The sequence below is a fragment of the Notolepis coatsorum genome (genome assembly GCF_963971535.1).
Source record: "Notolepis coatsorum genome assembly, chromosome: 5".
NCBI classification, from domain to species: Eukaryota; Metazoa; Chordata; class Actinopteri; order Aulopiformes; family Paralepididae; genus Notolepis; species Notolepis coatsorum.
In genome coordinates this window covers 143,826,082-143,839,944 of record NC_140169.1, presented here as the reverse complement: position 1 = coordinate 143,839,944, position 13,863 = coordinate 143,826,082, and the positions used below count along the sequence as shown (strand labels likewise).

Below are 13,863 nucleotides of genomic sequence, written 5' to 3'. Positions count from 1 at the left end.
CAGAGGGTAATATCATGGTATTTACATAATTGTTTGGTCGCTGCCATCATCGTTGTGACCAAGAAATGATACCATGATATAGTTTTGGATGTTTGGGGTCCTCCAGTGTCTTTATACGTCTTAAATTTAGGAAAACTCCAACATTTTGGGAAATGAGTCTTCTCCAGAGAGAGACAAGAAGATAGATACCAGTCTCCTCTCTGTGCGTTGAGTAGAAAGCTATCTGGCTGCATGTTAGCCTAGCTTAGCACAATGAATGGAAGCGGACATGACTGGGTAGCTTTCGGGAGAGGTGTTAGTTGGACAATGCCTAGGCTACCCAGTTATGTCCGCTTCCATTCATTGTGCTAAGCTAGGCTAACATGCAGCCAGATAGCTTTCTACTCAACGCACAGAGAGGAGACTCGTATCTACCTTCTTGTCTCTCTCTGGAGAAGACAGTAAGCTAATTTCCCAAAATGTTGGAGTTTTCCTTTAACATTTTTAGACCTTAAATATGAATTTGATAGGTCTTAAAAATGTATCGCATTAGGAAGTTACTTCTACGTTGCGATAACTCCGTATATCGCATGTAAATGTTCGGGGCTGCTTATTATTATATGCGATTATATTCAAGGTTGTCTTAAGAAGGTCTTAAAATTGTCTTCAGTTGCACTTGTTGAACTTCCATCCTGACCATGCTAGTCCTTCAAAAGGGCTGTGACAGCTGTGGAGGTGGGGAGGGGAGGTCTGGTGGGACAGGGGAGGCCAGGGGGCTAGGTGGGAGTTGGAGGGTTTTTTATCTGGAATGTACCGTACCCTCCTGCCAAGTCAAGAGGGCACTGACTCACTCCTTCTCCTCTCTCTCTCTCTCAACTCTCTCTCTCTCTCGTTCTCTTTATTCCATCAATCTCTCCCGAATGCTAGTAGACATTAAAGAAATAAACAGAATATGTATTCCTGGAAAAAACCGAATACTTACTCCTCCTGGACAGACGACTGCTGACAGAAACGTGGGTATAATCGGCGGTTCACACGGACCTGACTTTGTACCCCTTTCACTACCACACTACAGAAGGTTAACCTTTCACTACCACACTACAGAAGGTTCACCTTTCACTACCACACTACAGAAGGTTCACCTTTCACTACCACACTACAGAAGGTTAAACCTTTCACTACCACACTACAGAAGGTTAACCTTTCACTACCACACTACAGAAGGTTAACCTTTCACTACCACACTACAGAAGGTGAACCTTTCACTACCACACTACAGAAGGTTAACCTTTCAATACCACACTACAGAAGGTTAACCTTTCACTACCACACTACAGAAGGTTAACCTTTCACTACCACACTACAGAAGGTTCACCTTTCACTACCACACTACAGAAGGTTAAACCTTTCACTACCACACTACAGAAGGTTAACCTTTCACTACCACACTACAGAAGGTTAACCTTTCACTACCACACTACAGAAGGTTCACCTTTCACTACCACACTACAGAAGGTTAACCTTTCACTACCACACTACAGAAGGTTCACCTTTCACTACCACACTACAGAAGGTTAAACCTTTCACTACCACACTACAGAAGGTTAACCTTTCACTACCACACTACAGAAGGTTAACCCTTTCACTACCACACTACAGAAGGTTAACCCTTTCACTACCACACTACAGAAGGTTCACCTTTCACTACCACACTACAGAAGGTTAACCTTTCACTACCACACTACAGAAGGTTAACCTTTCACTACCACACTGCAGAAGGTTAACCCTTTCACTGCCACACTACAGAAGGTTAACCTTTCACTACCACACTACAAAAGGTTAACCTTTCAATACCACACTACAGAAGGTTAACCTTTCACTACCACACTACAGAAGGTTAACCTTTCACTACCACACTACAGAAGGTTAACCTTTCACTACCACACTACAGAAGGTTAACCTTTCACTACCACACTACAGAAGGTTAACCTTTCACTACTACACTACAGAAGGTTAACCTTTCACTACCACACTACGGACATCTGTCTGTAGTGTGGTAGTGAAAGGGTTAACCGTCTGTAGTGTGGTAGTGAAAGGGTTAACCTTCTGTAGTGTGGTAGTGAAAGGGTTAACCATTTGGTAGTGTGGTAGTGAAAAAGGGTTAACCATTTGGTAGTGTGGTACTGCAAAGGATAGGAAATGGAAAAACAAGCGAGAAGACTTGACTAAAGAATGTTGTTCAATAATGTCTTCACGTGGACGCGATTGGACTGTGGTCACTATCGATCGCTATTGACTAGCTAGACATCACAGCTGCTACAGTATTGACTCGATATACATTACAACCACACAGACATTAGCGCTAGCTAACATTAGCCTTTTCATTCTTTTGGGAGGAGGGTCATAGGTAGGGCTGCAACTAATGACTATTTTGGTAGTCGACTAATCTGTCGATAATTTTTTCGATTAGTCGACTAATCGAAAAACAATTATATTAAAAAAAATAAAATAAAAATATATATAATGTTTTTTTTTTTTTTTTCACTACCTATCTTTGTGAAAGTGGCTTCTCAGCTCTGGTCCAGCTGAAGACAGAGCAGAGGAACAGATTGGACATTGAGCATGACCTCAGAGTTGCTTTGAGACTCTTGTCAGGACCAAACAACATCCCCAGTTATCCCATTAGTTCCCCCAAACTTACTGTCTGTCTGTTATGTTAAGCTAAGAAGTCTTCAGCTGGCTGGACCAGAGCTGAGAAGCCACTTTCACAAAGATAGGTAGTGCAAAAAAAAAAAAAATTATAATATTTTAATTTTTTTTTAATGACTAATCGACGCAACAATATCTCGTCGACGATTTTTCATAATCGACGTAATCGTTGCAGCCCTAGTCATAGGTCATTCACACGAAAACACCAAGGACAGTAGAGCAAGATAAACGCAACAGACGAGGTTCATCATTTCAACCTTGTGTCAAATGAAACACAAAGTCTTCTTCTTCCCGGGCTGACGGCAGTGAAACCCCGGCACGCAGTCGCTCTCAGAGCGCGGATTTTGATGTATTTGGACATTGTGTATTTAGAGCTTTCGACAGCTTGCGTACACGGAGAGAAGGATGCAACAGTTACAATATGGAGTGATCTGACGGCACAGTTGAACTCCACTGTAAGTTGAGATAAGATGGTGGTTCTCAGTGGGTTCTTTTTTTTTCTTTTTCTCTCTCTTGTGTGGATCTTTGTCGTAGGTTTTTGAATTTTGATTGTTGTTTGTTTTTTTTGTTTTCCTTTTCATAAAAGCTGCTGCGTTTAATAATAAAAACGTCTTGTCTGTCGTCCTCTCGTCAGGAGGCCAAGGTGAAGAAGATCAAGGCCAAGAAGGAGAAGAAGATGCTCTCGTCTAAAGACGACGAACACTTCCTGCTGACTGGGGTCAAGCTGGCCGACAGGAGAGGGTGAGGCTCAGATTACACTGTCATGTTACACTGTGACGTTACACTGTGATGTTACACTGTGATGTTACACTGTGATGTTACACTGTGAAGTTACACTGTCATGTTACACTGTCATGTTACACTGTCATGTTACACTGTGATGTTACACTGTGATGTTACACTGTCATGTTACACTGTCATGTTACACTGTCATGTTACACTGTGCTGTTACACTGTCATGTTACACTGTGATGTTACACTGTGATGTTACACTGTCATGTTACACTGTCATGTTACACTGTCATGTTACACTGTCATGTTACACTGTCATGTTACACTGTGACGTTACACTGTCATGTTACACTGTCATGTTACACTGTGCTGTTACACTGTCATGTTACACTGTCATGTTACACTGTGCTGTTACACTGTCATGTTACACTGTCATGTTACACTGTGCTGTTACACTGTGCTGTTACACTGTGATGTTACACTGTGCTGTTACACTGTGATGTTACACTGTGCTGTTACACTGTGACGTTACACTGTCATGTTACACTGTCATGTTACACTGTGATGTTACACTGTCATGTTACACTGTCATGTTACACTGTCATGTTACACTGTGATGTTACACTGTCATGTTACACTGTGATGTTACACTGTCATGTTACACTGTCATGTTACACTGTCATGTTACACTGTGCTGTTACACTGTCATGTTACACTGTCATGTTACACTGTCATGTTACACTGTGCTGTTACACTGTGCTGTTACACTATCATGTTACACTGTCATGCTACACTGTGATGTTACACTGTGATGTTACACTGTGCTGTTACACTATCATGTTACACTGTCATGCTACACTGTGATGTTACACTGTCATGTTACACTGTCATGTTACACTGTGATGTTACACTGTCATGTTACACTGTGATGTTACACTGTGCTGTTACACTGTCATGTTACACTGTGATGTTACACTGTGATGTTACACTGTCATGTTACACTGTCATGTTACACTGTGATGTTACACTGTCATGTTACACTGTGACGTTACACTGTCATATTACACTGTCATGTTACACTGTCATGTTACACTGTGATGTTACACTGTCATGTTACACTGTGACGTTACACTGTGACGTTACACTGTCATGTTACACTGTGATGTTACACTGTGCTGTTACACTGTCATGTTACACTGTGATGTTACACTGTGATGTTACACTGTCATGTTACACTGTCATGTTACACTGTGATGTTACACTGTCATGTTACACTGTGACGTTACACTGTCATATTACACTGTCATGTTACACTGTCATGTTACACTGTGATGTTACACTGTCATGTTACACTGTGACGTTACACTGTGATGTTACACTGTCATGTTACACTGTGACGTTACACTGTGATGTTACACTGTGCTGTTACACTGTCATGTTACACTGTGATGTTACACTGTGATGTTACACTGTCATGTTACACTGTCATGTTACACTGTGATGTTACACTGTGACGTTACACTGTCATATTACACTGTCATGTTACACTGTCATGTTACACTGTGATGTTACACTGTCATGTTACACTGTGACGTTACACTGTCATATTACACTGTCATGTTACACTGTCATGTTACACTGTGATGTTACACTGTCATGTTACACTGTGACGTTACACTGTGACGTTACACTGTCATGTTACACTGTCATGTTACACTGTCATGTTACACTGTGATGTTACACTGTCATGTTACACTGTCATGTTACACTGTGATGTTACACTGTGCTGTTACACTGTCATGTTACACTGTCATGTTACACTGTGATGTTACACTGTCATGTTACACTGTGACGTTACACTGTCATATTACACTGTCATGTTACACTGTGATGTTACACTATCATGTTACACTGTCATGTTACACTGTGATGTTACACTGTCATGTTACACTGTGACGTTGCACTGTCATGTTACACTGTGATGTTACACTGTCATGTTACACTGTGACGTTACACTGTGACGTTACACTGTCATGTTACACTGTCATGTTACACTGTCATGTTACACTGTGATGTTACACTGTCATGTTACACTGTGATGTTACACTGTGATGTTACACTGTGATGTTACACTGTCATGTTACACTGTGACGTTACACTGTCATGTTACACTGTCATGTTACACTGTGATGTTACACTGTGATGTTACACTGTGATGTTACACTGTGATGTTACACTGTCATGTTACACTGTGACATTACACTGTCATGTTACACTGTGAAGTTACACTGTCATGTTACACTGTCATGTTACACTGTCATGTTACACTGTGATGTTACACTGTCATGTTACACTGTCATGTTACACTGTGATGTTACACTGTGATGTTACACTGTGATGTTACACTGTGACGTTACACTGTCATGTTACACTGTCATGTTACACTGTGACGTTGCACTGTCATGTTACACTGTCATGTTACACTGTCATGTTACACTGTCATGTTACACTGTCATGTTACACTGTCATGTTACACTGTGACGTTACACTGTGACGTTGCACTGTCATGTTACAGTGACGTTACACTGTGACGTTACACTGTGACGTTACACTGTGAAGTTACACTGTCATGTTACACTGTCATGTTACACTGTCATGTTACAGTGTGACGTTACACTGTAGGGCTGACCTTCGAATTTTATTTTGGAATTCGAAGCTTCGGGGGCAAGATTCGATTTTTAATAAAAAAACTAAAAAAAACTAAAAAAAAAGACAAACAAAACACGTTGCTTTCATGAAATATTGTAAGCCGTCATTTGAGGCTTTATAAAAGCAGCACAATGAACACAAATCTGTCAGTGCCGAGTCCGACCTCATCTTAAATAACAAACAGCATTGCTTGTTGTAGTTAACAAAGAGAGGCAGAGTTGATTTTGCACAACAACACAAAAAGTTTTTTAATAATCGAATTTTATTTTCATATTCGAATCCCATGCCCATCGAACGAAGCTTCGAAGCTTCGAAATATTTAAGACAGCCCTATTACACTGTGATATCACAGTTACACCCAGGCGGTGGTGGGCTCTTTGAGTCATACTTTGTGAGATATATTGTGAGTTAGGAATTATCTGTGCTCAGATTCGTTTTTTTAAATATTGAGCATTTAAAGGTTTTATATCCCATAGAGAAAAACAAATACACAAACATTTTAAAGAATTTGTGTGTCTGTGTGTATAGGCTATAACTTCTCGCAGTGTTCTTCCTCACTGCGAGATGGAACGTCACCTCTTCCAATGACCCGTCTTTAAGTGGATAAATGGAAACTATTTAGAAACGTGTAAATAACGGAAGCTACGTCCAAACCCACTTAAAATATATGAGTCTAGACGCGAGGTTAGTGTGTTCGCCAGCCCTCGTTAATATCCCCGCGACTCCAGGAAGAGGAGTGTATATATATATATATATACTGTAGGTACGGAGGAGGGGAAAACCAGAGTAAATCACCTCAGCGGGGACAGACGTACAATCCCTCCGGACATTCCTACACAATGGCTTCACCCCGTGGGCTGGAACACACCGCTCCCCCCGAAACCTCTTATGTGTCTTAAAAATGCACCTTTCTCTCTTCCCCCGGCGTTTCATGTCCCGGGACACCTAACCCCCCCCCCCCCCCCCCCCCCACACACACACACGCACGCACGCACACACACACACACACGCACACACACACACACACACACACACACACGCACGCCCTCATGTTCCAGTGTCCTGTTCTGTGATTAACATGCCAGTGGTCAAGGTATTTCCTGAAATGGAAATATTGTGACCGTGTGTAAACATTGCTTCGGTGGTCGGCCCTGATTAATTCATGCACACGCAGCCCGTGTGGGTTTCCTGTTGACCGGACGGCGAGCTCGCGCCCCCATGTCCCCCACGGGCCGCAGGGAGAACGTCTGGAGCGCCCGGGTCGAGTTGAACAACAACCTGTTGAACGATCCGTCTTCGGTGGCCTTGAGGGTTAAAGGTTTAAAAAACACAATGGTTTCCTCCTTTCTCCCTTACAAAACAGTAGCATGGTATTTTGATACTAAGTTCATTGTGTAAATAACTGCCTACGGTACAGCCGTGCTATAAGTCATGTCATTGTCACGTATAATACCGCGGTATCGCGGTAAAACCATGATAACAAGAGCATGGTATTGTCATAATCTTTTGGGTCACTAGTCCATATACCAAGAAAATATGGAAATACCATAATCCTCTGCATCTCCCCTCCAGGACTGAAGCGGTTTGACTGACTGATCACAACCGTCTCCTGGATTCACCTCTTTTGTCTCTTTCATGGAGAGAGCAGCTGTTACTATTGGTCTCTATATCAAGCCCCGCCCCTCTTTTCCTTGATCCTCCGATCACAACCGTCGCTTCCAGTTACAACGGTTGCGATTGGAGGATCAAGAGAAGAGGGCGGGGCTTGAGATCAAGGTCAATTGTGTAGTAGAACTACAATCGGTATATGTTGGCGTGTATGTCACACAATGTATTTCTGCGTCAATGGAACTCATAATATGTACCTCTCTTTCTCTTGTGACCAAGGTCTCACAAGAAAATCAAGGAGGAGGAGAAGGAGAAGGAGAAGGAGAAGGAGAAGGAGAAGGAGAAGGAGAAGGAGAAGGAGAAGGAGAAGGAGAAGGAGAAAGAGAAAGAGAAGGAGAAGGATAAAGAGAAGGAGAAGAAGCCAATCACAGAGAAGACCCACTGTTTCTGGGAGAGTGTCACCATGACGATGCGGCAGATCACGCCCACCAGGAAGCTGGAGAAGATGGAGGGTTGGGAGCCTCCTCAGCTCGGGGACACGACCGAGACTCCGACCACCGACGACGACCCGGAGGCCCAGAGCCAGACCGGGGGCTCGCCCGCGTCCTCCCCCCAGTCCCCGGACCTCCCGCTGGGGGGGTCGTCGCCCCCTGCCTGGGCCGGCGCGGGTCCGGAGGAGGACTCGTCGCACTACGCTAACCTGTCGGACTCCAAGGATTCCACGGCGGTCAGGTGGACGGCGCGCGCCAAAGGGAAGCTAGCGAGCATCAGCAGGCGAGGCCGAGGGAACACGTCGGATAGCGCGTGGGAGGGGTTTAAATAGAAGCCACGCCCCCTTTTAAACCCGGAGATACCGCCCCCCCCCCCCCCCCCCCCAACCCCAACCCCAAGCCTCACTTCCTGTCCTTTCTCTATCAATCAAGAGAAAGAAGAGAGGAAGCAAACGCCTGTCTGTGTCTGTGCTTCCTGAAGAACCGTTATTCTAATCTACTGTTGAGACTTTGCGGTCCAGTCCTGAGCAGAGAACCTTTCCCACGCGTTACATTGTCATCACGCCGCTCTGGCGATAACGATAATGTTCACGTTAACAACCAGTGATTGTATGCGTTGCAGTACAAAGAACTCGAGTACAAACGAAACGTCGAGCCCGACAACAAGCGACGTGATCTGTGGTCTCTGACGGACGGGGCTGGGCTGCAACCCACCGCCTTGAATCATCATCATACCCGATAGATAGAGAATGAGATTCTAGAAAGATTTATTTTAAAACACGCGAAAGCCTTACACTACTGTACTGTTCAAACTGTGATATTCACTGGCTTTTAAACATTTTATACTACAGAGATGATTTTAAACAAATATTTTTTACTGTAAAGTAGGGGTGCAACGATCTCAAAATTGGAAAAAGTATATATATATATATATATGTGAAATACAGCGTATCGATATTTAACCCCCGTATTGACGATTCTCCTCCTCCGTTCTCTCCCTTTTGGTTTCTCACCTTTCCCCCTCGTTTTAAGGCACATTTTCGTTGCTTACGCCTTTGAGGTGGAAACTTGTATCGTTCTGAGCCACACCAAACTGTGTCGTATAATATATACAAAAATATATACAGTATAATCTATAATTAAGAGCTCTGCAGTAGAGCTGGGCGATTAATCCAGTTTCAATTTCAATTAGGACCTCGTCTTCCCGCGATCATGAAAACAAGACAATCGAGATGAAACGATTATCGCGTGCCGCATGACGCGTTGCTCTCATCTTGTCTTGTGTTGTAAACGCAACGCACGCTCTCTCCCCCGAGCCCAAACAGTAGTTTCAGCTCGTGTTGAGAGGGAGGAGGGGGGGGGGGGGGGGGGGAGCCACGGCACGTTTCTCCAGTTATTTTGAAACTTGTAGAGGTTGGGCGAGAAGAAAGGTCAAACTAATTCAGTCGTCATCATGTGATGTTCTCAAATCAATGGGTAATCGTGTTTAATAATCACAATTTCAATATCAATCAAAATAATTGTGATTATTATTATCCAACTATCGAGCAGCCCTACTGTCTGTAGTATGAATACATTTTAATGTATTTAAATTTGTATGTACATTTTACTGCATTTCGAGGAAAAGTGCATCTAATCGTGACCCCGAAAAATCGAGATTGATGTGTATCGTTAAACACCCCTACTATAAAGCTAAACAGCCGATTGACAATAATTTCAAAGCTATACCATTTGGCTTCTGTAGTCGGCTTTATATATCGGAATGTTTTTTTTTCCACGCCATTCCTTCCAACGCAGTTAAAGCCTGTAAGAGAGGAATGTAAGTCTGAGGCCTTAATGTATCGCTAATGGGCTTAAAATGCTTTTGTGCAATCATCATGCAGCTTATGCAAGCTTTCCGGACCGCTGGGTCCTCCTGTCTGTGAGGCACTTAGCTTTTCACGTGAGCGAGTGTCTGTTCTATAAGCATCTCGTAGGGGATACGAGCAGATCCCTGTGGTGGCTTTTCCTCACATCTTGGGATTATTTGGGGGCTAATGGAATGATTGTGTCTGTTTTATGTGTTTAGAAAAGATTAGGGAATCACCCTGGCGTCACGACATAGCACGCACTCTTGCCGCCCGACGATTATATAGATATTTATCGATGATGTGTGACGATGATGAGATTACAGAGCCAAGTTCTGTCTATGAGAAGACTATTGTTTTGTCATGAAAACCGTGATGTGCCTGTTGTCTGGCAACTGACAACACGTTTGCTGTATTAAAAAGGACTACTAGACCAAAACACCCTCTCTGACCAAAAACCTGTCTGTTTGTTTATATATTAAAGATCCCATGAAGTGGAAGAAAAAGTAGTAGGAGTATTTTTCATTTTGTTTGTGTGCTTAAATGGACTGGACAGTAATTTATATGGCGCTGTGTACAGCTATGTAAACACTGCCATTTTTATGTATTTCTCCTCCTTTTCCTGCAAGGAAGTGGCAAGGAAACCATAAAAGAAGGAAGGGTCACACGTCAGAATACCAGTGTTCTATCCTCTGCTTGGTGTCAAGACTTTGGTCCCTGTTCTATTGAAGCCTGTATTAAAATGCAATATATACAATCTATCTGAGGAAATATACATCAACCAATACAGGGACGTGCACAGGACTTTAGAGGGACAGGTGCTCAAAGGCTGAAAAGGGCACTATATCTGTGTGTATTATAACCAAGCACACGAAGCGCGCAAGCTCGATTTTTAAGGGCCTTTTTCGGGCGGGGCCCCCCCCCCCCCCCCCTTTTTATGCTTTTTGGGGGGTTTTGGTGATCAAATATTGAATATTGAACTATAGGGGTGTAATGGTACACAGAAGCCACGGTTTCTGTACGTACCTCGGTATTGGGGTCACGGCTCGGTACGAGTTCGGTACAACAGAAAAAAAATATTTATAATACTTATATAATAATTCTTTTTATATATATGAATTATAATTTTCTATAGGCTTGCCGTGGTAGACAGTGATACTGGTGTCATTCTGTGTTCAGGCATCCACTTGCCTACTGCCCCTTTAACAACTTATCCTTGCGCATCCTTAAGTTTCAGTTTCACTTCCAGAGAGAATTAACTTCACGACGAGACTGAATAGTAGAGAACAGATGACATGTTACTTACAACAATGGCAGAGGATTATTTGGATTTAAACACAGTGGAGCTCAGATGATCTGTCCGGAAAAGTATACATGTTTCTTTTTTTTTATTTGATTGTGGGGAGAATGTTGATGTGTTTGTTGGCGCGTGTGTGTGCAGCTGTTCCAATGTAAATGTGCCTTTCTCGTGCACTTTCGCCCGCTCTGAACTGAAGTCGGAGAGGGAGGGATGCGGAGCGTTTTGCGCGCGCTCTCCCGACTGCGTGTGTGTGTGTGTTTCCCCACGCGTGCGGTGTGTGTGGGGTGCTCCCTGTCCCTCTCTCTCCCTCTCTGTCTCTCTCTCTCTCCCTCTCTCTCTCGCTCGCTCGCTCGTTAAAGTCTGTATCCCGACTGTGAAGGTGTGCCGCGCGCTCTTCTCGCATGTGCGACTGGTGTGTTTGCGCTGAGGAGTATTCGTCGTATGGCGCGCGTACCGCACCGTGATGGCCGTGCCGTAAATTCGCGGGACGAATACACGTACCGTTACACCCCTATTGAACTATAATAATCAGTGCAGGAGCTCACTTATCCTTGAAAGACACTTTTATCACTGACTTAAAAGGCCCACACATCTCCATAAATGTTCAGGGGGGAGGGAATAAGTGCTTACCCTACAGACCCCAAGAAGTGCTGTATATTCTGTATTGTTTAATATAAATGCATTTTTTATTCCAATCCCGATTTGTATTTGAGATTCCCAAATCCCATCGGACTTGACTTCTTCGTGTCCCTCAGTGAGTGTAATACCAGCATTCAACTGTATGCGCCACAGCGGTTTCTATCATCATCATCATCATCACCACCCACACTATGTATAAAATATATAGGTCCGCGGAGAGGCACGCTGAGGAGGCCGTGCAAACTGCAATGGAATATGGGGCATCTCTCTCTCTTTACCTAATATTTTGATTCTATCCTGACATTTTTCAGTTGGAAGGGCAGTCTATATGCGTAACGGAAAAAAAAATATATATATATATATATATATATATATATATATATTTATTTTTTATGAGGCTCAAAAGGGCAGGTGCTCAAGCACCCCTTGGGCTGCACGTGCCTGAGCCAATATATCAAACGTTAGCTAACGTTAGTCAACAATGCAACAAATTGCAGATGATTCTGACATCTGAGGTAATAACCTGTTTAAATGACATAAACGAGGAGGCGGGTGATCTCATTAAACTCATTAAACGTCGGCCGAACTGAAAGTTTCCACACCTGGAACCAATGAGTGTTCACACGCTATACAGTTACGTGATGACCCTTCCTTCTTTTATAGTTGCCTTGCAAAGTGGCAATCCAAAAGGATCTGATTGAATGTTTTTTATATCCCCTCCTTCACATCATGTTGTGAAGGATCTTTGGCTAACGTTCACACGCCAATCCCACCTGAAACAGGGTCGAGAATAATTTCCTGGGATCAATAGAGGTGCAGATGGGCCCTCCTCCCAGCATGCACTTCTGTCGCCAGCCACGAGATGCCCCTGTGTCCTGGTAACCGACACGTCTCCATGGTTACCATTTGTGTCGTCAGCGACAGAGGTGGCTTGTACAGAAACTGGTTGATCACTGGTTGATGTGTCGACATTGTTGTTGTTGTTGTTTGTGTGTTGGGAATATAGCTTGTGTGAAACTGAAGAATCAATCAATTAAAGGTGCTGTAGGTGGTATTTAAAATAAGCGTTAAATAGCTCTACATTCTAACAGCCATCACTGATATAGAGTGTCTGCTCAGTAACATGGGTCTCCCAGTCCCACTCCCTCCACTCTGCAGTAAACACAAAGTACATTTCCTGATATCCCGTTTACACTTTATCCAATCAGGAGAGAGAACCCTAGATATTTGTACTTATTTCAAGAAATCTTGCCAAGCCAAATTTGCTTATTAACAAGTAACAACAACAACAACAACAACCACAACAACAAGTCGATTATTTTACTGTTTCAAGGACACAATTTGGTTATTATTTTTTTTATTTGTAGCATTATTCCAGTATGGAGTTCTCTCTCCTGATTGGATAAAGTGGGGAAACGGAATATCAGAACATTTATTTTCTATTCACTGCAGATTGAACCCATGTTACTGACCAAACACTCTGTATCGGAATGTAGAGCTATTACTTGAACCCTTTCACTCCCACACTACAGACGGTTAACCGTTTGTACTGTGGTAGTGAAAGGTTAACAGTATGGTAGTGTGGTAGTGAAAGCTTTAACCATTTGTAGTGTGGTAGTGGAAGGGTTAACATGTTATTTTAAGACCACTTATTTAAACAAAGAAGATAAATACCACTCACAGCACCTCTAATCCCTACGAACGATGATTGTTTCGGATTTCTAATCCCACATTAATGCCTTTCATTCCCCTTTCTTTTAATTAAATTTCAAAGCTACTGACTTGAGGTCTGTTCCGCCACTGCTAAGGAGTGTGCATAGATACGGGTCTAACGTCAAGGATGCCTGCA

At 43.1% G+C, this 13,863-nt stretch overlaps 1 protein-coding gene across 1 annotated transcript in view; it reads left to right on the top strand.

The window, feature by feature from the left end:
* LOC311228008 (testis development-related protein) overlaps positions 1-10,564 on the top strand; it is a 33,504-nt gene extending 22,940 nt beyond the window's left edge. Inside the window, exons 2-3 of the mRNA XM_084313897.1 lie at positions 3,323-3,429; positions 8,017-10,564. Of these exons, the coding sequence (XP_084170023.1) occupies positions 3,323-3,429; positions 8,017-8,560 (651 nt within the window). The 3' untranslated portion in view covers positions 8,561-10,564. The remainder of the gene's footprint in view (positions 1-3,322; positions 3,430-8,016) is intronic.
* Positions 10,565-13,863: the final 3,299 nt, after the last annotated feature.